Source organism: Oryzias latipes, chromosome 16 (assembly GCF_053564925.1).
Source record: "Oryzias latipes strain Hd-rR chromosome 16, Olatipes_Hd-rR_3.1".
NCBI classification, from domain to species: Eukaryota; Metazoa; Chordata; class Actinopteri; order Beloniformes; family Adrianichthyidae; genus Oryzias; species Oryzias latipes.
The window spans coordinates 14,039,324-14,065,705 of NC_136252.1; the positions used below are offsets into that span (position 1 = coordinate 14,039,324).

At 38.7% G+C, this 26,382-nt stretch overlaps 1 protein-coding gene across 2 annotated transcripts in view; it reads left to right on the forward strand.

Annotated features, from left to right (window-relative positions):
- cdkal1 (CDK5 regulatory subunit associated protein 1-like 1) overlaps positions 1-26,382 on the forward strand; it is a 252,726-nt gene that overhangs the window by 157,483 nt on the left and 68,861 nt on the right. For both annotated transcript variants that reach the window (XM_023963817.2, XM_023963818.2), the window contains exon 11: positions 17,722-17,902. In XM_023963817.2, the coding sequence (XP_023819585.1) occupies positions 17,722-17,902 (181 nt within the window). The remainder of the gene's footprint in view (positions 1-17,721; positions 17,903-26,382) is intronic.

The following is a 26,382-nucleotide window of genomic DNA, read 5'->3' on the forward strand; positions in this document are numbered from 1 at the left end:
AAAAACTAGATGAGATTACCTGAGGGATGGGGGCGTTTAGGAGAGAGGGGAGGTTAAGTGAGGCGGGAAGAGAGCAATGAGCGGGACAAGTTCACCGCGATAACCTGGCACTCTGGCGGGACTTGCCCACATTCCACCCCTCCTTTCTCCTCTCCCTTCCCTCTGCTGATGATTCAGCAAGTAAAGCCAATGAAACCATGGGTTTCTGTGTTTGCTTTGACTGTCTGTCTTTGAGTTAGGACTCCTGGCTCAAGCAAGCCGCCTGTTAAAGTCATTCCAAGCAACGGAAAGGCCTCAAAACCATACGTACGCATGCTGTGGGGTTTGATCTGGGCAGTCATTAGTACCCCAAATTTCACGTTTATTTTTTTTCCCTGTCATTGACACTCTCATGAATCTGTGCATTAACGTTTGCAAGAGCGAGTAAACAAGGATTTACAGCAGCAGGCTGGAAGGATCACGATCACGGCTCTGTTTGCTTTTCAGCTTTATTAGGCTGTTTGTTTATGTGCCTGTTGGTTTGTGTATAGAAGTAAATTAATAGAGGAGTGTTCCTTGCTGCAGCAACATTGTTCATCTCAATAAGTCTGATGTTGTGAGCTGGGGTAGTTTACGTTGCAGGAAACAAGCTGAGACGACTCATTAAGGCTACGGCGAGGTATGTGAGTGTGTGAGACGGTCGGCAATCCCTAACACACCAATGTCTTACTGACACTTCCTCTGGATTAAACCTTATTTCCCTCCCATGAACCACTGACACATACATAAAACAAAACAGGTTTATAATAATTACAGGAGATGCGTTTTCCTTCATTTGTTGCCAGATTATTAGCTTTCTTTGACTAAATTATCTGTCCTTCCTGTCTTTGAAAAGAACAGAGGAACAGGAGGTTGACTATTTGCACTTTCTATGGTCTACATAGAAAACGTGTTTGTGCAGCTTTTTCCCACTGATATTCAGAAGAGTTAGCAGAAATACTGAAGTTGGATACTTTTTTTTTTGCTAGAATAATGTAATGAAATTACAAAAGTGATTGTTATTGCCTTTCATTTACAAAGTAAACATCTGTTTCATTTTGACATATTTATTTGAAACTGTTGTGCAACTGTTTTTAGTGATCAGCGCGTCTTCCTCAAAACATAAACATATTTCCACTCCATCAAATTCACAACTATAGAAAAGTACTTTTAATACGATATTGATTTGGTTTTAAAGTTTACTTAAGGCTTTAATAATAATTGAGGCTTTTAAAGTTCCTTTGTGACACGGTATATGGAGAATTTATCACAGGCACAGTATTGTTTGGACTAAAAGTCGCTCCGGAGCATATGTTGCACCACTGAAAGAAGGCATAATGAAGAAGAAAAAAAAATCATATCTAAGTTACACTTTACACTTTTAGGGAGAAATGTATTTGGGGTTTGGTAAATTGTAAATGGCGTTTACTCATAAAGCGCTTTCTACCTTCTTACGAAGGCCCAAAGCGTTTTACAGTTACAGTCCCATTCACACACACATTCACACACACATTCACACACTGGCGGCGGCTCCGCTGCCGAACACTGGCGCCAACCTCCCACCAGAGGCAAGGTGGGGTTCAGTGTCTTGCCCAAGGACACTTCGGGCGTGCAAGGCGGGAATCGAACCTGCAATCTTACGATCATGGTTCGACCGCCCTACCGCTGCACCACGGCCACCCACACAATATTTAACAAAATACAGGATCAAGAACGGTCATTTCATCATGATAGGGAAATCATAATAATGGCATAGATAACAATAATAGACTAAATATCTATAAGCTTCACTACAGAAACACATTCATGCTTATTTAGCTTCATGAAGCATAGGAAGAATCTAGTATATAAGCACAACATAGGAGCAATTATTCAGATAACCGTAACATAAAGAACATGCCAACAAGTCCACTAAACTATTTATCATTTCAGTTCACTAAATTTCGTAAATTCTTCATCTTCTGTGTCGCTTTGTAACAATTCCACCATGTCCAGTATAATGCTACATTCACACCGGGAAAGTGACGTGAGCTTTTTAATACACGATGCTGTGTTTAGTGTGTTTAGCACAGCGAAACACGCGTCTAGCTCATGGTGCTCATACAGCACTGTCGCTACCTGATACAGCTCTATTCCAATAATCAAAAGACTTGGTTTCATAGAAATCTGTCCGGGCTCAAAACACAGTTATTGATTTCTCTTTCAAATTTTAAACAGCTGGCACTTCTGTGAGTTACACCATTTATACATCACTAGCATATCCAAGTCCCTGATTGGTCAAAGTTCACTCTCGCTTAACTTTTAAAACCCGTATGGCATATTTGCGCACATTTACAAAGACTTTTTTTTTTGAAGTGGTCGCTGGAACGCGCTTGAGAATGTAGCTTTAGAGTGCTGCTGTTGGTAGCAAATACTGATACACACTTCTACAGAGCTAAACAATGCACAAAACTTAGACTTATAGGTTTGTGCTGTATCACGTTTTTTCTGCCTCTTAAAACAAGCTGTCTTAACCTTTTTTACGATTATTTATTTACAGTTTTTTCTAATGGGGCAGGGCTGAAGACAAAGTGAAGACTTAAATTCAATGAATAGCAAAAGACAAGGAGGAAGGGCAAAAGTTGTTTACAGTGGTCAAAAATGTTTCTTTTTTTAACTCACCTACAATCTGAGAGCTCTGACATGACGTGACCTTTATTTGACATTAGTAAAAAGTGTAGACCATAAAGTTAGATGTAATCTGACTCTCCTTGTTTAAAATGCACTTATGAATTGATTTAATAAAGCTCCACCCCCCATCTTTGTAGATAATAGATTCGTCGGTTTTGTCCTTTTTTCTGACCTTCTGACTTGCACGCCACACAGCTGTGAGGCGAAACACTGAAACCACACCGTTTAGCAGACATTCATGCTGCCGATTCTGTTTCACTTTTCCCACATAAAAAAATCTCTTGCATAAAGGTCACTTTCTCTTTTGCCTGATGTCAAAACTAAGTGCTGTTTATATCCCTTTTAACATTAGTTTTGAATCATCAATAAGCGACTGTTACAGGCCTCTGCAGGCTTTTCTGACTTGGAGTAGGGTTGCACAAGAGTGCCATAGGAGGAGTAAACAGCTTCTCAAAAACCCAAAGGCATATCAAGTTACAAGAATACTGTAGCCATTCCACGTCCCAGTGTGTCCACACATGCACTCACACAAGGACTTTCAGGAGCTCAGTAATGGTTCACTGCCTGAATCCACTTTCAGACTGTTGTGAGTCATTCCTCTATTGTTTTGGTTTTAGCCACATCGCCTTCCTGCATCCAGGATAATTTGTTTTTTTGTATTTATTTATTTTTAACTTGTCCTGTCCAACAGCTGGGCAAACAGATGAGAGCTGAAGGCCTCTTGTGTTGGACATATTTTATTTTAACAACAGGGGTTATGAATCTTCTGACACACCAGAGGTATGTCTGAATAAACCCCTTTTGTAATCAAACTTTATTCATTTGAATCATTTTTGAAAATCTTTTGTGTTGGACCAGATGGAACAGGAAAGGAGGGAAGAAGAGAGAGGGATATTAGAGAGGGAGGGATAGAAGGGTGATTATAAAAAAGGTGGGGGGGACCATGAAGCAGCATAAAGCAACAAGTTTCTGGATGTTTATACTCATTATGGTAAGGTTCAGATGTAATACAAGTCTATAGGGGCGGGGCCTTCCAGCATCCAGGATAATTTGTTCTTGTAATGTAGATTTGTATTAAACTAACTTTTTTTTTTACTGTGATACTTCATATTTTTATAGAGACACTCTGTTCTGTTCATATGGAGGTGTTTAAACATCCCACTCTAAAGCTCATGTCAAATGAGGCTTGGGTTTTTATTTTGAAAGGATCTGAAATGTTCCCACATCCTCCTCCCCTTTGCACCAAGTACATATTTAGATCACATTCTACCAGTGAGAAAAAAACAACTCAACTCTGGGTTTTCTGGTCTCTACAATAATAGCTGTCACATGTTGTCAAGTGATAATCTTCTTAACCCGTATCATCCCTTTCGGGGTCACGGGGCTGCAAGAACCCAACCTGGCCACTTTTGGGTGAAGACGGGGTACACCCCAGACAGGTCGCCAGTCTGGGCCACTGCGCCAGCGTGCAGCCCAAAAAAAAAAATAAGAAAAAGAATCAAACTAGTGCAGTGATTCTTCTGGTTTTATGAGTAATATCAAGGTACATACTTTTTCACGTAGTCATAAATCCATCTTACAGTAAAATGCAGTATTACTGTTTCAAAGCAGCTTAATGTGATTAGCTGGCAGTTGTTAAAAAAAAACATTGGTGCGTAAAAGTGGCTAAAACTCCAATTTTCATGTTTTTAATAACTAAGACTGATGTTATACAAATGATGCAAAAGCACAAAGCGGTTGAGCTATGTTTACTATTCCCTTTTATGTAAACTTGCATAAATGTTCATTTTTGGGCTTCCACATTCAAAACTCCCATTTTCACGTGTCGATAGGCAAGTTTCTACAACCATGTTGAAATAGAGGGGAAAAAACCTAGAACAAGATTTGCGAGATTTGCACCACTGTGACATTTCGCTTAAATCGTCTTCCAACTGTAGGCGGCGGACACGCGCTAGTAAACGGTAGAAAAACAGAAGAAGAAGTGGTCCCTCCCTGCTTGTCCAGTGTGAACACCATGAGCGTATAGCGCATTCAAGAGCTCGCGTCACACGCCCGGCATGAACGTAGCTTCACAGGAAACGGCCGTGTTCATCCTTCAGTGCAGGGCCAAATATCTCCCACTCTTTGCATGCCTTCCAGCTCTCTCAGCACTGCTTGCTGCTGATTAGCTGACTCTGGTATCTCCACATTCCTTTTGCCTGAGCACACCTGATCCAGGTAATCAATAGACAGCAGAGCGGGAAAATCAGGAAGAAAAAAAAAAGACATAGTGCCAGATCTCCAGGACCAGCTCTGCTCTACTGTGTGTGTATATATATATATGGATATATATATATATATATATATATATATATATATATATATATATATATATATATATATATAACACTATGAACTATGAACTGTTCCTAAATAAAAATATTGCTTTGTCTTTTTTTTGTACCATGCATAAGGGTCTATATATCACACAGTATCTGGGTATTGGTTTAAAAAATACAAGAATAAAACTACAAAAGGCAGACTTTTACTGGAAATTTGCAATTTACTATTTGGATTTGTTAGAAGTCTCAGCATTTCACATTGTTCCTGCACACAAACTACACAGTATTTTTGCTAAACAAATCCAGCTAGACTGTGAAGATAAGATTTCACTTCAGTCCAGTGTTTTAGAATCAGCACATTAATCTCAAATATTGAAGTTTTTTGCTTTATGCCCCTATTCTAGTTTCTTTATATCATCATTTCCAACAAAGTTCCACATGATGCTCTTCTTCAGCTCTAATGCCTGTGAGCTTGATGAATCATTAAATGGGCATTTAGTTAAGAGTGATTACAGCAGCAGCAGCATTAGTCAAAGCTGATTTATTCTTAACCACAATTTTGTATTATTTCTCTTACTGTCTTTTTGTCATCATTTATTTTTTTATTCTTTGAATTTGAACCAGTTAAATCAGCACATAAACCCACTAATTAGATGATACCTTTTTTGGTTAAAACATTAATTACCTAAAATGTTTTGGAAAATGTTTCTTCTTTAACAGTGCCTATATATGTAAAAAAAATTTTAAGTAGGTTTTTTTTTGTGTGTGTTTTTGTTAAGTTAAAATACTGCGAACAATTGTAGGCACTGGTCTAACATGATCAAGTGACCAGGTGTAAGGATGAACAAACCCTGCAAAAACAAGCACCTTTGAAATAAGTCAAAAATCCTTACCCTTTTTTAAATAAGCTGAAAAAAATAATCTACCAATTAGGGTTGTGCCGATGGACGATATCATCGTCCATCGTGATGGGTGACTGACATCCGGATGGAGAGACACCATCGTGATGCCACGCCCCCGCCACGCTGGGAGTCGACACCATAAGCCGCGGTTACATGTGAAAAATATCTTGACCGGATCAATGGTCGGATTAGAATTCAACTGTGTACATGGTTCCAGAAAAATGTTTTCAGATTATAACAAACGTTCACATGGGTCACACTTTCGGTCGGAATAAATCATTCGCACATGCGCAGTAGGGTTTGAAAAACCGGAAGCGGATATCAGTTCCGCCGAGCGGCTATTTTTTTCTCAAACTTTATTGAATGTAACAATTCAAAACAAAACAATGTTGCCGAGCGGCTTTATACATTGATATGTCAGCTCGGTAATATACAAGACGATCTTCTAAACGTGCTTTTAATAATGTTACGATTATTATGAAACGCCTGTTCGCTCATCGTTTTATTTTTAATCTGTGTGGTCATTGCTTTTTCTGTTGAAAAACGGAGCCGGAAAGAAGCCAGGATTAGCAGTATGCTAACACGGGCTAACAGCATTAGCTTTGGGTGGCGCTGCTATCTGCATCTTGGCTGCATGTAAACATGTGGGAATAACATCAGCCTTCTATTTAGTCGGGACACGACTGGAAACACAAATCCACGTGATTGTTTGAACGATTTCTAAGGACTGAGCGGCCTTTCTGCTTTAAAGCTTACACCGCCCCAAAGCGCTGTGTGTGTGCCCACGACGATCCTCTGCTCAAACACACACTTTTAGACCCGGTTCTGAGTTCGGTAGCCCGTTCCCCTAGAGCTGGATAATCGCGGATTAGTCATTAGTTGGGAAATAAAATAAAGTAATAAAGTAAAATAACGAATAGCAATTATGTAAAAGCGAAATATTAAAAATAGCCCCCCCCGACGATATCATCGTCCATCCCGATGGTTGACAGCAAACATCGTCAACGGCCAATTTAGGGGACATCGCCCAACCCTACTACCAATGGGATAAGAAAATGGTCTTACCAAGAATTGATATTTTAAGAAAAAAATTCTAGGCACTAAGACCATCTTCTTCTGCTCATCCAAGATCTGGTCGCTGGGTCAGCAGTCTAAGCAAAGATGTCCAGACTTCCCTCACCCCGGCCACTTTGTCCAGCTCCTCTGGAGGGACCCTGAGGCGTTCCTAGGCCAGCTGAGAGACACGGTCTCTCCAGCATGTCCTGGCTCTTCCTGAGTCTCTGCCTAGTGGAACATGCCCGGAACACCTCCTTAGGGCAGCGTCTAGGAGGCATTGGCATTAGATGCCCGAGCTGCCTCAACTGGCTCCTCTTGTTGTGAAGCGGCTCTTCTCTGAGCTCTCCGCGGGTGACCGGGCTTCTTAACCTATCTCTAAGTGAGCGCCCAGCCACCCTACGGAGGAAGCTTATTTGGGACCTTGTTCTTTCAGTCATGACCCAGAGCTCATGACCATAGATGAGTATTGGAACGAAGATCGACCGGTAAATTGAGAGCTTTGCTTTTTGGCTCAGCTCTCTCTTCACCACAAACAGACCGCATAACGGCGGACGCCACTCAAAACCCCCTGTCAATCTCACACTCCGATCTTCCCTCACTTGTAAAAAATACCCCAAGAACTCCTCCACCTGGGGTCGGAGCACTGCACCCACCCAGAGAGGGGAAACTGCCTTTCTCCACGGCCACAAGCCAGCTAGGCTTGGTTGGACTCTTTCTTATGCTTGACAGCATCCCTAACTTCCGGTGGCCAGCACCGGGTTAAAGGATTGCATCACGACAGGCACCAGAGACCTTGTAACCACATCTCCAAACAGCAGCAGAGACAATATTAACTAAAATTATTTTTCTTGCAAGACAGACAATAAGATAATTTAATTGGAACAAGGCTGTTTTTACTTAAGATTCAGTTTTTTCAAGTAAACCTGAAAGAATGACAGGAAATAGGAAGTTATTGCTTTAACTTCCATATGAATGTTCACCAAGGCCTACATACGTCCATATCTAGGACTGTCTGCCTGCTCGATCAGCTGGAAGCCAAGCAATCCTTTTAGGCCTTCAAGTTCAAGCTCTGGCATGAACTTTTTTTTTTCTCTTTTTTTTTTTACAAATAAGCTTCTCTGAACGTAGCTGAATGAAAGCAGTGCTTGCATAACACATTTTTAAATGTTGGTAATTGTCATCTTAACATTTACCTTTGTATTTCTCTTCACTGACCCCAAGCCATTATTTAAGAAACTGTTTTTTTTTCTCACTCGGAAAATGCCACTTTTGATTGCAGGACTTTTTAGCATTTTGGGTAAATTGGTTCCATTACTTTGTACTGAGACCATAGCGTCTCACTTCGCTTTGTCATTATATATATTTCCAACTTTTGATGGGGGAGTTCTCTGATTAAACAAAGAATGGTAAAGTCTGCTGTACATGAAAGGCATGTTCACCGCTGGTTTCACTTTGGGAGGCCTTTCATGTCCAGCACTTTCAGTGTCTCGATGTTCTCCATATCTGCAAAGGTCATGTCAGAACAGTGGGATGTTGGGAGTGACGAATCACTTACTTTTTCTCTGTCAGTATAGGTCGTATAAAATGTAAATGAAGTGTAAAAGGACAGTCCATTTAACGGCTGACCAGACTGTCACAAGTCTTAAGTCTTTGCACCGCTGCCCCCTTCTAGCCTTTATATGCATGTGAGTGGGTGCCTGTGTGAACGACGGGAGTCCTTGTGTGTGTGTGGATGGCTTTGTGCGCTCATTATTCCTCGCTCAGACTAATCAAACGTGTGTGTGCATGTTCTCATTACCCTTCTCCAAGGCTAATGGCGTATGTGTGGCCCAGCGTGCCTAAGTGTGTGTGTGTGAAATTGCACTATAGGCCTGCTCCACTCTGTTCAGGCCATTTCATTAAATGATAAAGTTTACTGATGGCTCCTGTGGGATCATTATTTACTTGGCTCTTGGTTTATCCCACAGTGTCCACCTCAGTCTTTACAAATGACCTGCTGCATAGACAGAAATTGTTTTGCACTGCAGACTTGAAGTCAAATGCTTTGGCGTTTGAGTTATTAGCGCTCCAACATTTCCTGTTCATGTAACTCACATCAGGCATTCACCTACTGTGATTTTATGGCTGCTCAGGTAAATGATTAATTGAAAAGGATTAAGGAAAGATGGGGAACAACTATGTGATTGGTTGAGATAGAAAATCTGGAGCCCTGCTCGCTGGTATGTTTATATAGTTGTTGATATGGTCTTTGCCTGTCACCAATACTGCAAGTTCTCCCTCTCAGAAAGATGAGAGAGGTCTGTAACGTTCATCATAGAGGAATTTCAATTGTGAGAGACCGAAGGTTAAATAATTATTTTAAAAATGTATATGCATATTGATGCAGAAAATACATTTTTAACAGAAGCGAGCAAAGATTCTGTCTTTTACAGATCTGTTTCTACTTCTTTATCGTCTCTTCTATCCGCCACTCATTATCTGTATTAACTGTTTAAACTGGTTATCAGTGTGAAAGACACCTGTCCACACACTTAAACAGTCAGACTACAATCTCTCCACCATGACCAAGACCAAAGAGCTGTCAAAGGACACTATGGTCAAGAAGACCTGAAAAAGAACTGCGATGAACCAATCTATGGTGAGCAAGAGGCTTGGTGAGAAGAGATCAGCTGTTGGAGCAAATGGAAGTAATGCAAGATCACTGACAGTCTCTCTTCACCTGGAGCTCCATGCAAGACTTCACCGGGTGGAGTATAAACTATCTTAAGAACAGTAAGGAAACGACTCAGAACTACATGAGGGAACTGACCAATGACCTGAAAAGAGCTGTTACCACAGTATCAAAGGTTACGTAGTAACACATGGTGTTGACATGCGTTCAAATCCCAAAGTTATAGTTGGGTATCGTTAAGGTTTTAACGGTACTACTGCTCGTATTGATACTGCTTATTGATCCGGTATTTTAACAATACTCTTATCGTACTGTCTGAACAACAGCTCCGCCCCCCGTGCACACAAATAACCAGACAGACCTTTCCTCTTCAGCGAGAATGGCAAAATTAATATCATCATTAATTAACGGAAAATTGACTGACTTGGTGAGTTAAATATGGTAGATAACGTTTATATTTTGTGGGACACAAAAAAAGCGACTTCTGTAGTACCGATAGCAGAACCGATGAGGTCAGATCTTAACGATACTGCGGTCTTGCAGAATGTTGCCCCAGGGCTCGTTCAATACCGGGGCTCGGTACCCATCCCTAGTCCAGACCTGTCTAAATTTTGCCAAAGACCACCTGGATGATCCAGAGGCGGACTGGGTCACCCACTGGATAACAGGGGGGGGGTTGATTCATCATGCTTTTGGGCTACTTCTTGCAAAGGGCACGGGGCAAATGATGAGTGTTATGGAAAGAATGAACACATGGTGAGATTTTGGGCTGGTTGTTTTCAATAGGACAATGAGCCCAAACACATCACCTGGGCAAAGAAGGAATTGGTTCGTAGAAAGAATTTATAGCTTCAGAGTGGTCTGGCCAATCTCTGGACTTTAATATATTAGACAATCTGTGGATGTAGTTAGAAGTCCATGTTGGCCAGCAACAGCCCTAAAACATCACAGCTCTTAAGAATAACTGCATGGAAGGCTGGACCAAAATAGAAGACCTATGGTAAATCTTTGACTTCTGTCATTGTGACAAGGGATGCTTGTTTTACTAACTATTTAGAAAAACATGTTTTTGACTAAATACTTAATTTCTGCAACATTATGCAAATACTGGTACTTTTTTTTTAATCATACAGTGTTTTTTTCACATTCTGTTTCTTGGGGTTTAAGTGTTTCTGTGATGAACATTATAGACCTCTTGTATCTGTTCAATTGGGACAACTTGCAGAAACAGTGACTGACAAATTATTCTCTTTCTGACACTGTACATATCAGGACGTTTTAGTTTAGAAATGTAACGTTTCCACATCAGGATAGTTCTGCAAACTCTGATTGGAAAGGAAAGAAAAAAAATCATTCACACCATGATTTTGTTTGCTTTAACACACAGCTGTCCTCTGAAAGTGGTTAGGATACAGAAATTATGCTACTCATACATCACTACCACATCCGACTCCCTTATTGGTCAAAGCTGTTCAATAAGTCAAAAGTTCAACCGGCTGAAAGTTCAACTGGTTGTGCTATCTTACGGGGTCGAGATGACCCCACTCTTACACTGATCTGTTATCCCTACCATGACAAAGGTGGATAAAGGTATAGAAGATTTCATGTAATCCATGGACACCAGTGAAGATCACAAATCATTGAAGAAAAAAGGTTCAGCGCACTGTCTAGTGGGTCTAGATGACCCAACTCCCAATGTTTAAGTGCCATGGATAGCACAAGGGTTAAAATAATTGTGTAGTGATGCGCGGGCACAGGAATTTTGAACGTGAAAGCCTGAAACGCGGGTTTATGGGTGTTTACATAGACATTTCATTGAACGCGGTCACTTGAACGCCAGTTGCTGAGGCCGGTGTATGTGTAGCTTTACTGTGATTTACTCGATTTGGTTTACTTACCTGCCTTTTTACCTTTACCTTTACCTTTTATCAGCATTTATACCACAACTGAATCGCACCATCGTCTTTGCAAGTGAAGTAATAGCCTTGTTGTTAAATGAGGCATGGTTTGTGTTATCTAGACCAGAGAGCTGGTGAGCTTTCACACCTGTCGATCCAAGCTGGACATCAGGAAAGATGACTTAGTGCAGGAAAAACATGCCAGTGTGAATGTGTGCTAAGTGAAAACACACTAGGACGAACACTGACTCGCCAGGTTTAAGCACTGTTTGCGTCTTCTAGTCTCAATATTTGAATTGTACCAGTGAACAGCAAAAAAGGCAGCACTTGCTTTAAATTTAAAGCCAATCAAATATTTGTTTATGAGGCCAACGTGCAGCCTACTTCTAGCTCCATTTGTCTCTTATCAGGCCGTGGGGTCATCATGGTCAAGACAGAGAAATCCTCTGTCATTTTCCAGTTGTTAAAGTTACATTAGACTAACAAGGAAAACCACTATTTCCCTTTTTATGGCTTTAATCAGTCTGAAACACTTGTTGCTAAATGCTCCGTCACCCAACATCCTCTTAACTGATACTCACCCTTTTCCTTCTTCATTGTAGATAGTGGCAGTTGGAGAGAATGGTGAATGATACCCACTGCTTCTCTTTCTCTGTTCCTCTCTATAAATTGAGCCATTTTGCGACCGTGTCATTACCTGCTGCTGCAACTGCTAAATCAGTGGCGCAAGAGTCTGAGTCATTACCTGCACTCCTCTCAAGTGTCCTTGTTCTACCCTCTCTCAGACTCCATCTGCCCTCCCTTCAGAGGAATATCATTCTAGCGTTTATATACTGTACATCCAACAGTTCTGAAGTTGTTGGTTTGGTTTGTGAGAAGAACAATGAGATGCTTGTATAAAAGGTTTATGTTGCAACACACATAAAAAGAGCCAAATTGGAAGATCATGCCATCCAAATGCAAATGCAGATGGCAAACAAACACTCTGAGCGGAGTACACAATGCACAAAACTGTTTATGGATTATTTTCACAAGTTCCCTCTGAGAACTGCCTTTCAGGTGGCAATAATGACAAATCTTAAGCTGACAGTGTGTGAAGAGTGTGTGGGCGCCCTTCTTACTTTATGATTTCAGCTTCAGAAGTCGCAACACCGCCATGAAGAAGGCACAGCAGGCAGCTAGTTAGTGCTGATCCATAAAGTTACATGCGAGGCTTATTTGACTCCACATGTTTTACTATAGATCTATTTCTGTTTTTCATTATCTGGCAAAAGCTGTAGAGTAACTGCCTCATCAGATATTCATTTCTGGCCTTCCTCAAAAAGCTTCAAATGTATAAAAAAAGAATCCTGAAAACAGTCTAACTTTATAATTATGTACACATTCTGACTTCTAAATAGCTACTTTCCTAACAAGTCATTCCGACTGTAAATCAAAAATTAAGGTCATGAGGAAAAAACTATTAATTTAATTTAAAGGAATAAGAAGCTCTAATTCTGTTTGAACTTCGGCATAGTGTTTCATACTGTGTAATCAATCTGATTCTACCCTAAAAATGTAATACTGTATTTGCTGGACAGCAGGGTGCACCAGATAATGCATCGTTGATGAAAGGTCTAATTTTGAACTCGTTTAATAACTAAGGCAAACTCACAGAGGCACATTATATGGGGTCAAATGTGAATCAACTTAAAGTGAATAAAAATGTAAATGAATGAAAAATTACAAATTTGAAAACAATTTCAAACTCAAAAATAAACCTTGTAAAATTGGAAAAAATAATAATTATAAATTAAAAAAAATAATATTGTAAACTTGGCAAATAAAAAAACAATATTTCTTTGTATTTTTCACTTTACATTTATACTTATCTTATTTTCAAATTTTCAGGGTTTTTTTTACATCTGGTTTCCTATTTACTTTAATCTTATCCAAATTTGACCCTATAACATTAAGAGCGACAAAAATATTATCACAGTAGATATAGGGCTGTCTTTTAATTCCACTACATTCTTTAGTGTGCATGGATGCTCACTGGATTGGTGAATGTAGACCATGATGCATTGCGTTTGAACAATTTTTGAAAAGAAAATGTATTTAAATTTATTTTTTAAATAAACTAACAATCTTTTCATTCTCATGACACTGTGGATTTGTAAATAGTCCTCATAAAACGCTCATATCGATTAGATTTTCACTTCGTGAATTCAGAGATGTCAGATTTGCAGTTTAAAAAAAAAAAAGTATTGAGCATGGTGTCCGAACTGCTTTCAAAATCCAGGGCACTGCATAGTCCCGCAGTATTTCGTTTTTTGGTAGTTGGGTATTGGGGTGGGAATTTGGACATAGCCCATAACTTGTTTGTAACATGCTACACGTTGGTCACGTCAGAAGCATTGGCAAATTTACAATACCTGTAACTCCCAACCTTGTTGACAACCTGTGAAAAAAGATTGCTAGCGTCAAAACAAACATTACTGTGACTACACTAACCTCCAACTATGTTAGTAACATGTAAAACTAAACATTCCAGTGCTACACGTTAGGGTAGTTGGCGTATTTACAGCAACAACCTTGTGTGCAGCCAGTTCTTGTTCAGGTCTACAGTCGTGTCCCTGGTGTACATCTCAAAAAAGCTTCACATCACTAAGCGCAGAATTAATCAGCATATAAGGCAATCGAGAATTTACGGCACACTGTCATTTTTTGAAAAAAATGAAGGCTTTTAAGTTCGCCCTATAGTGTGGAAAAAAAATGATGGTTAAGCTTTTAATTAGTGTAGTTAGGTAACAAGCTGCTCTGCTTTTATGCAGATCTTTAAGTTGCCTACAGCAGGAACATTTGCAAACTTTGAGATACATTTTCTCACCAAATCTGCCTCAAGCCAATCTTTTTGCATAATACATATTTACCTCTTCCTCACATTTTCACTGCGTTCTGTAACTCATACACCACAACAGCCAGACTCCACAGCATTACAATTTCAGAGAGTACACACACTGCTGCACAGATGGTGGCCTGGTCTCGTTCTGACACATGAACAGGTAAATATTTGCCTTGCCAGACTGATATTTTTTTTCAAACGTCAGCTTTTATTTTTCTGTCTTGCCTCACATCGGCTTCCTCATTTCACCTTCAAACCCGGTTTACTGTTTACTCCCGTCACTTTGCAGGGGCTCCTCTGCACCTGTGGTGTCTCTTTCATCCTCTCATTGGAGCGTTTACTGATACTGGATGTGTCTACATCCTCCCAAACACTCATGTGTTTTAAATTTCCGATTCGACCGGTTTCGTGTTCACAGAAATCACACATCCATGTGTGGAAAGCCTTCTTAAACAGAAAGTTGATGAGATCACACATGAATGCTGTTTTGTTTCGTTGATTCTCAGATTTAGTTTGATATCATTCTGATTTAATGAATTTTCTTCCCTTGTGTAAAGCCTGTCACATTCCAGTTTTGCACTGTGGCTTAAAGAGGCTGCTGTCTTTGGGGTTACGGTCCCCCATCCTCAGATGAGCAAAAGGAGAGATGACAGAAGCCAAACACACACCACAGGCCCGTTTTCCACCGTTTTGGGATTAGTTTTTTCACAGTTGAGCTGTTCATAATGGGAGTCTCAGCATTAGTTAGTAAACTGGTAGAAAGAAACTCATTTTTTTGTAATTCTTTTTATTACAGAAAGCTTAAACCCCATCAGACCTGCAGTTTGGAGCCCCATTGGGCATTTCCTTGCACAATTTGTTTTTTGTTTTGGAAGAATGGCTAAAAATCAATACAAAACTGTTTTGATGACATGTTTTTGCCGTCTTCTTTCAGATTCTCTTTTTTAATCAGAACAAATATGGGGAGAGTGTTGTTGTAAATATGATGCCTCAGACCGTCACTGGAATTTCACCGGAATTTTGCAAGGAACGCTGGTCTGGGAGCTCATATGGCTCGGAGTTTTACAGAGGCATCCACGCTTTTTAGCTGAAAGTCTTTTATTCCAGAGACCCCCAAAAGCAAAAGTCAACTCAAATGTATCTGTAGAGCATATTTCCTTTTTTGAAATATCTTTCTATGTATTGTCCCCATTATTTTTGGCCCTGTACATTTACTTCCACTACTACCTACATTTCCTTTTTAGCTAAATATGAACTTTTTACGCATAAATGAAAAGCACTTTTTTTTCTTGGGTGGGGGTGGGTTGGTTTAGTCACACACTAAAAATAACACAGTTATAACATAGTTTAAGTTTTAATTACTGTGCAGAACAAAACTATGCAGTTATGTGAAACACCTTTCTTTAGTGTTGGTGTTTTTTTCCCCCCCACAATGCTTTTGAATTTTATTATCTTTTGAGATGCACACTTGTCACAGAGACACGTTTGAAGAGGTTTTTATTGGGACTTTCGTTTGTTTTTTTGGTAAGAAGTGACACAACAGAGCTTCAAAAACTTACTACCTTCACACTTTGCTCCACTTTACTTGATTAATTACAACAAGAGCCAACAAGCAGCAAATAATCATTTGTTTATCTAATAAGATAACAGACTCAACCATCTATCATTTGTTAACCACACAGTAGAGGCTGGAACAATTGATTTAAGAGCTTCCAGTAATTTCCTGGAACATCTATTTTAACAAACACCACTGTTTTGTCATTTATCCATCCATTTCCGCACTGCTTTTTATTTGTATACCTTAACTTTTCTATAGGATAGCTGTCAGCCAATTCTGAAAGGTCAAGGATGCTCTAGCCTGCAAGGCACTGGTAAATATTAATGACCATGGGCCAATCGGAAGCCATCAATAGGTCAGAGGTTATCATGGGGCAGCAGATGCAGGAAGTTAATGTAATTAAAATAACATCATGTTTCATTATTAGAGAAAAGGCCCTTCCCTCTGGATCAGTCACCCTTTCTGTAAGGTGTCGCTCTAAAAAAGGTTCATAGAGGTTTCAGTTTTCTAATCTCCTCGAGCTTTCATTGATTCTCACCCAGAGATTAGATTATTTGTATTCCTGTGTTTATTTGTTCAGTTTAGTCCATTTTTCTTTTAAAAAAACATTTCTGAAAACATGGTATCGATTAGAACAATTCAGATGAAAAAAGCTGAGAGACTAAAAATAGCAGTAAAAAACCAAAACAAGTAGGAGCAGTTAACACGTGAGTAAAAAGTAAGCTGTTTATGTCTTTCTTTTTCGTTTTATGTCAAAAATGCATTTATTTATAGCCACTTTTGTTATAAGCAGCTTAGTTTACTTTCTGAAACAAACTTTTGGGAAACAGTAAAGGATGATGATGTAATAAGATGCTATAAAAGTCAAAAATCTAGTGGACAATACGAGAGGTGCAATAAGGATATAAAGGTGAGAACTAAGCTAACAAATAGTTAATAGAAAGAAAATGAGATGCCTGGGAAGGATCCCTTACTTAAACCTTTTATTTCTATTAGCAAACAGTAAAGTAACTTTATTTCCATAAGTGGAAAGATGTCTAAAAGTAATTGGATCCTTGTCATTAAAATAATTCACACATTGCTCATTTGATTATTATATGTTATTGTGGTAATTTTAGGCTGTCAGGGATTTTGATGATGACAATGAATTGCTTTTGGATCAAGCGTATTAATAGACACCAATGGTAACCGGCTTTAAAAGTGTTCATTTGTCGTGGGGGGTGGGTCATGGTTTTCTCCAGGTTAACATTTTTCAGACCGATAGTGATGACTTTGCTTTGTAGGCTTTTGTTTAAAGGCAGCCAATGCAAACGAAATACACGGAAGAAATCAATACTCCCATTCCAATACCACACTATCGCCCCACATTTAATCGAATGAGCCAGCCAATCAATAATCTATAACTAGTGATTTGCAGCAGAGGCTGCTAATCAGGTTTTGATTGGCCGAACGGGTCGATTGGGGAACGCTGTTGCTTCCTGAAATGCTTTTGTGGTTTGCAAAGTTTTTCTTTTTACCTTGAAAGCATGAAATGTTGGAAAAAATTTCTCATCTACAAATAAACTTTAATATCATTTGTCAAACTGATATATTCTTCTTTTTTTTAATAATATGAATAAGTTCACATGTCCTTTATTTTCCATAAAGTGGTTAATTTCCAATGTTTTGTGTGTGTTTTTGTGTGTGCATGCATGTACTCTAAAGATTCAAACCTTACTTAAAGTGTCTCTGCTTTCGTCTCAGAGTACCTGGCGTAACGATTGCCACAGATATAATCTGTGGTTTTCCTGGTGAGACGGAGGAGGACTTCCAAGAAACACTAGAGTTGGTGAAACTCTATCGATTCCCGAGCCTCTTCATCAATCAGTTCTATCCCAGACCTGGAACACCTGCTGCAAAGATGGAGCAGGTGCCGGCACAAGTGGTGAGTATGGAGGAGAAAACTTCCATTAAATTTGAGTCTTTTAAAGTGGACATTGTCATCTTTCCCCCCCCCCCAGTATCTCTACATAAATACAACATTTGGATTCGATCAGGAATTTTAATATGGTTTATCGTTATTTTAGCTTTATAAAAATGAGAACAGCTGTTTCTGGCTTATAGTAAATAGAATTCAACAACACTGACAGTAAAACTTAGCAGGTTATTAAAATGTGTTAGTAATACCGTATTTTCTGCACTAATTTTTTTTTTTTCAAAGAACGACAGTGAGCCTTATAATCTGAAGCACCTTATAGATGGATTTATTCTGGTTATGTTTACTGATATTGAAGTGATGTTGAGAGGTACATGGCGCTCTGTCAAAATGCCTGTCTGTCTTTTCTACAAGTTGCTAACAAGTTTGGGTGTCAAATCAGATTAAATCAGACTTTATTCAGAAAAGGAGCTTCTCCGTTAACAGACCCATGACCCCACAAACAATGAATACTTATAAAAATAACTTACAGAAGAAACTTAATGCTCTGCTGTGAGGAAACGGTATTTGGGAATCCATTCTCATGCCAGAAGCCAGCTCAGCCATAGGAACATTGTCACGGCGCCCACCCAAACCAGGACGGCAATGTTGTCCAACCCACAGCTGCAATGTTGGATCTCCAGCTGCCCCCAGCAAGGGCATCAACTGCAGCAACAGCCATCAACCAAGCCGACAAGCCCCGGTAGAAAAGATTACCACAAGAAAGACTGGGGCTAAAATTATAGTAAGATGCTAAAATTACATACATAAGATTTCTATTAAAAACACAAAACGGACAAAAGATAAAACGCATGAAAAATACAGTTAAATACATAGAATAATATGTATTAAAACTGATACAATAAGTAAGAAGATAAGATCAACTAAAAGCAAATTTAGAAAGGTGGGTCTTCTTAAAAACCTCTACAGTCTCTACTGTAATGGCAGAACGAAGCCTCACCATAAGTTATGGTCCTCACCTTAGGGACAACTAAAAGTCCAGTTATTTAAAATCAATCCTGAATGCAGTGATTTCAAACCAGGTATAGTGTGTGTTTTTGTAAACGTGCTGACCCGGCTAACGTGTCATGTTGTCAGACTATGTTTTTTCTTTTATAAGTCTTACTAACAAGGTTGGGAGTTAGTGCAGTCACAATGATGTTTGATTTGGTGGGATCTTTGCATGTTGCAAACAAGGTTGGGTGTTATAAATACGCTAATGCGGCTGACGTGTAGCGTGTTACAAGCAAATTCTAGATTTACTGTAAATACAGTTAATATTGCCAGACAGACAGATTTAACTCTGACTCTTTTGTTTCGCTTAATGCGTCTTATAGTCCGGTGGTCATAAGTTCAAAAATAGACCATACATTGACAGTGCACCTTGTAATCTGGTGTGAAAAATACAGTAAGTACAAGCAGGTGTAGATTATGATATATCCCAGGCACACAGCCTGCATTGGTGCACAAACGGCACTAATCCATAGGTAGGCATACACATTTAGGAACAAATGTCTACATATTCCATTTTTAAAACACCATGAAGAGCACATTAGTAAGATTTCTTTTTTTACCCAAGCACCCACCTTCAGGTAAAGGCTATTTGTTGTCGTTGATTTTTCCCCCCCACCTCTTTTCCCTGAATCTGCATCCTTTATCCCATTACACATGTTAAACATTTCATAAGCTGATACTTTCCTTAAGGACGTCTCCCACACAGACGACTGCCTACCCTTGGGCACATGCTGCAGCACAGACAAAATCTGGCTTTCACCAAGAGCCACAGACTTAAATCCATATGTGCATTATCCATTTGTGATAAAAACAAACCAATATAATCTCTGTTTATAATGTGCTGAGTGCTTAATATACATAGTTGTTTTTTTTTTCAGTTTTCCATGTAAAAAAAAAAGAAGAAAATATGAGTTTTGCTGTGATTTTTGAAAAGAAGTTTTTTTTTAAAAAGTGGCAGACTTAAAAATGTAAGTCAGTAGCTAAATGTGAGCATTGATTCAAGCATGTGCTGTGCTTCCTGTAACGGATACACCTGCTCCAGCGGTCAGAGTGCACATAGCATCACTTCATCAGTCAGCCTGCACCCCCGTACAAACATACACACGAGCACCGGGCGGTGGCAGCTAGGTGACGCCTAACCCCTTGTAAGGTCAGTCATTAATAAAGCGCACCAGATGGTTTGTCTGGAGCACAACTGTGTTGAACGGCTGCAGGAGGGATGGATGAAGAGCGGGGTTGGTGCAGTGGGTCTCACAGACCTGAGATTAAAATAGAGAGAAGGTGAAGAAAGGATGTTGTGAAAACAGACAGAGAGATTAGAGATGATTAAAAACACACAAATGAAAGGAAATGTTCTTCCGGAGTGCGCCACAATCTGCCATAATCAGCATCAGATGCTACAAACTCCTATGTGAACGGTATTTATCACATCACTTTCTGACTTTTGTCATTTCAAAGCACTTTTTTTTTTCTTTTTTAACAATTTAAATGAATCTGAAACAAAAAAAAAGATTGCAAATGATTTATGTAGTGAGAATTCTTCTGGATGTTTTCCACATCTCGTGGTTCTTCTGCAGACTAAGCAACATGTCATAAAAACAACAAGTTTATTTAGAGAATTTATAAATTATTAACATTTCATATTATTTTTAGGATAATTTCAGAAGTGACTCCATCAGATTGTGAAACCAGGCACCCATGTCTAACTACCAATCTTCATGTTAAATGATATAATTGTATTTTTTTTCTAATTTTCTGAACCATCAGACATGGGATTTCTAGGTTTCTAGGCTATACTCCAAAGATTGGAGAACCCTTTGTGGTCCAGGTGTTTGTGGTATTTGTGGGTCTAACCTTTTACTTAGTATAATAAATGATATATGAGGAAATGCATGTTTGGGAGAGGAAACCCAGATGGAGAGAATGGGAGACCACAGGGATGGAAGGAGAAGAAGGAGCATGTTGAGAATAAAAGGATGTGAGTGTTATTAGCTTGGATCTCCATAATCATCCCCTTGTGACTGGAACTTAGCCTTGATAAATGGACTTACTGAATGGAGGCTGTGTGTGTTTGTGTTTGTGTGTGTTTGAATGTCTTTTGGTTAGGGTGCATTCAAAAGGAGCAGCTGCAGTAGGAGAAGAGAGAAAAAGACAAAGTGATAGAGTAGGAGATTAGCCGCTCTGGTGGGACAGTGTTTTTAATTTCCCCAGACTGTAATTGGTTAAGAACTCCATTACCCATGAGGCAGCAGTGCAGCAGCTGTCAAAGTTAAGCAGCTTGCCAGCCACTAGTAGCTCCATATTTTCCCCTTTTTTAAATCATTTATCCAGCCTCATGGACAGTGAGATGACGGGATGCTTGTCTCTTTCCCTTTTTGCCGCCATTCGGGACACGACCCCCCCCACAGGTATCAGGGGAGACACAAACATTTGGTTAAAGGCAGGTATTAGGTTGAGTTAATGGTTAAGTTGGTGTCTGGGGCCTCTAAGACTTGCACTTGATTAATGAGCATCCAGTCCACTTAGAATGGAACAGATAAAACGTTCTTTTTTAATGATCACAATGTCTGCTCGACTTATTAAAACGAGTTTCAGCTTAACATTTTTCCATCCTTGCATTTCTCCAATGAACTGCTCATTAAAGAATGTTAGCGAGCTCTAGAGACTGATGTGAAAACGAGACATATCCATTTGGTGTTGACTGATTCCTGAGGGACAGTTTAATTGATGGTAAAGAGTTGTAACAGTGGCTAAACAAAGCATACCTAAAAACTCTTTTAATACTCATATGTTTAAACACACACATTCTTTCTACACATTAGCTTTATATAATTAGACATGCACTGTTTGTGTGGAAAAAGTAAATTCTTTGCCAAATCCCCCTTTTTCCAATTAACTAACATTTTTAATTCTTATTTTAGTAAGATTTGATTTGATTTGATTTGATTTGATTTGAAATGGTTTATTTCAAGCAATCAAATAAGAATACACAAAAGCAATACAATCATCAGTTATACATTCATACAATGACGAATCAGACTTAAGATAATTAGACATTTTAATAAATATTGCTTGAAAGGGAGTGGAAGGAAGCGAACTTACATAATCCCACTCCTGTTCTACCGTAACCATTATATTACATGATTTATCATTATCTATCATTAGCTTTTATCAGACAGAATTAAGGAGTCTTTTTAAGGTCTTCGTATTCCTGGATTTTCTTAGGGGTCATGGTCAGCTCTCTTTTTTGGAGAAAATCAACTTTTTAAGTCGTTTGAAGATAGTTGTATGGCCGCCGTGAGGCCACACGTGTCCGTACTGTAACCCGGAACCGGGTTACAGTCTCTTCAAGAATTTATAATTATAACATTTCAAATTCAACTGGATCCGGCTGAACCTTTAACATGTTATGTTCAAACTTTGTAGGTTTCATAAACTCAAAGAAAATTAACCTTTTTTAAACATGTTTTTAATGTGTAATTTGGACTTGAACGAGCCAAAAGAGCTCAAGTTCTCCAGAAATAACACTTAACCCTATATAACAATTTGTATCATATTTAATATATGCTTTTCTGCAATCCCTTTCACAGTAGCTTATTCCAAACTGTCCTTAAAAACTCATTGCATATACTGCTGTTTATCATCATTCCACTAGGGGCAGTAGAAGTTTTTTTTAATTACTGCTTGCTGCTGTATTAAGATAATACCGGTACATGATTTGTTGATAATTAATTCTTGTTAATACAGCTACATCATGTTAAAAATGTTTTGATCAGATATAGGACAGTTGGTAAATAAAACGTTTTTTTACTGAACACTTGCGTCAGTGTTTTTGAATCTTAATATAACATTGTATTGACTAAAAGTTTACCATAATTGATATAATTCTTTGATAAATAAAATTGCATAATTTTTTGTGGGGTCTAACTAAAACGTGAGAAACTGTATTTTCTGAAATCAGCCCTATCACTCAAGCTTTAAATAGCATTATAGCCAATGTAATTACTTCAAATACAGTTTTTGCTCTCTATCATGCTCCATTAATTCATTTATTGCAATAGATTTGCCTCTATATCTGTTTATTCATAAATATTCTCCTTCCTGGAATGTTACTTCATGATTGTCCCAGTGTTATTTTAATTCCTCCAAGAACCAGCCCTCCTTTGGCGATAAAGAGTAATATATACACCTTTAAAAACAAATGGATAAATACACACCTTCAATTATTCAAAGTATTAGCTTTTTTCCAGAACAGAAGAAAAGTTCTGGTGGCCTTGAGCCTTGCAAGAATGCTGGCTCAGGTGGATGGAGGGGGGCACCTTTGGTTGCTTGACTCCACCTTCTGAAAAAAGGTGTAAATCCAACCTGGCAACAGACCGGCGCTTGGATGGGTGGGGGTCGGAAGGGAATTAGAAAGCAGCTGTTGTGCCCTTGTGCCAGAAATGCAGCAGTTTGAACCGTTCACGTTTGATTGACCTCTTTAAAAAAAAAAAAAGACAATACTGGCTTTCTTGATTTCAGAGAAGACATCAGCTCCTCTGTAAAATGGATTGTTCTCATTTTTTTCCTTTAAATATACTACGAAGTCTGAAACTAAGTGAAGAATAAATGTGTGCATTTATCACAAAACATCGCTTTACATCTTACTTCACTGCTTTTGTGAGTTAGGGCCACACTTAAAAATCAAAATTCCAGCTTTGGTTTGAATTTCACCTTGACGTTAATTTATAAATTGGATATTAATAAAAACAATTTGTATAGTTTTGCTGTATTTTCTGTAAAGGATGCTGGCATTCTTTTGGAAACCGCCACTACATTGAATCGCGGTTCCACGGTTCAATGCATCCAGGAAAACTGTCTTTGTGTTTTTGTGAATCAATGCATGCATATAAGTGATCCTTACAAATACACGTTTTTTTTATTATAACTTAGTTAATTGTCACATTTTTGTCTTGAGTCTGAAAAAGCCTTAGCTGCGGTAACAGCTCTCACAGATGGGCAGGTGTGAATCCTAAGATGCAGAGTGGCGGTAAAAGTGAAGAAGCCGTGACAAAGAATGGTGTTGAAGAATAATGACTAAAGTGTGGCTCTCGTACAGGTTTGCTTCAGGCACAGGCGCTCATGCAAAAGAAAAGTCAGACACCTTGTAAGGAGATAACTAAGACAGTGGACACTGAATAATTAGTGAGTCTCTCTCCCTGGAGAAAACAAAAGGGGGGAAAGAAAGAACTGAGAGACGTGTGGAAAGTCAAAGAAATTGGGAGAAAAGAGGATCTCGGGACTGTAAAACCCTGCGGCAGAGTATGAGGATGGGAATCCTGTGGAAACTAGAGCGACAAGATGGTGGAAGCACAAGCCCACTGATTGAGCAGATCAGAGAAACAGATCAGAAAGTGACTTAGAGAGGCTTTAAAACAGAGTTAAAGAGGCCATTCTGGCTTTTGGCTGTCTACTCATACTGAGATTGCTTTTGTCTTAAAGATTTCAAGACTTGGTTGACTTCTTGTTCTCTTCTACTAGACTTTGATTGAAACAGAGTCTGCTGTTCGTGGACCTGAGCCCTTCAGGGAGGCACTTGGTAACAATTCACTCAAACTGGATGGTAATTGGCTTGCAGTTCTGCTGGGAGAAACCTTGGAGTTGTTTTTGCTAAAGACTGGACCTTAATATGTATTAATAATTTGAATATTTTCTGATACAGAGAAATTGGTCCATGCATTTGTTACCTAAATATTAGGCTGGTGGGAATTATTAGCTATTGGGATGATCTTAAACTTTCCCAAAAGCCTGTATGGTCCAAAATCCTGCTGCTGGAATTTTAATTAAAAGTGGTAGAAGAGAACTTATTTTAAAAGAAACAAATCGTTCTACTGAATCTTTCAAAAGCAAAATTGTTTTCAAAATAACACTCACTTAAATCTTTAAACAGAAAAGCTCAATCTTGTCTCAAAAAGTTCCATACTTTCCTTATATTTTTCCACTCTTGTTCCTTGAATTTCTAAATCTAAAAATCTAAACTGGTACTTAAGTATTAGTGGTTTCTGTGTTGTGATGCAACATCAAGGAGAAAAAGATCCTAAAGTCAAAACCTAAAGACCCACTCCAAGTAAATTTTATCTCTTTTTAAAAGACTTCACAATTCCATGCAATTCAATTTTATTTAAGTAGCCCAATATTAAAACAATAGTTGTCTCAATGGACTTCATAGCAGTAATTGTATAATAAACATTAAATCATAGAGAACAATGTAGTCAAAGTCTTGGATTTATGGTCCAATTACTCGTTTTATTTTGAATTTTCTTTTTAGCGTTTGCTTTTTTGGCCAAATATGGTTTAAACAAAAAGCTAACTATTATTCTTTGTAACTGTGAATTATCTCCCTGTAAACGTTAACAAACAGCACATGATGGTCACACCTCTCTCTTGTTCATGGCGCTGCTCACTATGGGCAAGTTAAAGATGGATTTTGATTGGCAGCAAGACTAGAGAGCTATTGTAAGTTCTTCTAAAACATCCAGATTTTAATTAGCACAGTTGTGTCCCCCAATGTTTACTTTGTCTTTAAAGACAAGCAGACTGACTTTGACTTAATGCTAAACATTCAAATTCAAAACAGGTAAAACAAAATTTGGTTGAAATCAACAAGAATGGCAGATGTTTTCTTAAATTGAAGTGAAAAATGTAAATGACAAACACTCATTAGACACACGAAGCTTTCATTGATTTAAAGACCCACTCCAATAAAATCATGTTTTTGGTTGTTTTTAACATGTTCTTGTGGAATTTTTCTGATGATGGAGGACATAAGTAAAATTTCTGAGTATTTTTTTATTAAAATCATTATAAATCCGCAGCAGCTGAAAATAAAATGCTGTTGGAAAAAGGTTGAATTTTTTCCATCAACTTTCTGTCCTGGGGGAGGATCCCTTCTTCATGTTGAAACCCCTGAGGGTCCATTTTTTTAGGTGTTTTTCCTTACCGCAAAGGAGGGTCTAAGGGCAGCGATATCCAGTTTAGATTAGTCTGTTTACTTACACTGACCAAAAATATAAACGCAACACTTTTGTTATTGCTCCCATTTTCTATGGTATGAACTCAAAGATGTGAAACATTTTCCACATACACAAAATAACCAGTTCTCTGAAATATTGTTCACAAATCTGTCTAAATCTGTGATAGTGAGCACTTCTCCTTTGCCAAGACAATCCATCCCACCTCGCAGGTGTGCCATATCAAGAGGCCTTTTTTTTTGTGGCCAGTCTAAGGCACACCTGTGCAATAATCATGCTGTCTAATCAGCATCTTGATATGGCACACCTGCGAGATGGGATGGATTGTCTTGGCAAAGGAGAAATGCTCACTATCACAGATTTAGACAGATTTGTGAACAATATTTCAGAGAACTGGTTATTTTGTGTATGTGGAAAATGTTTCCC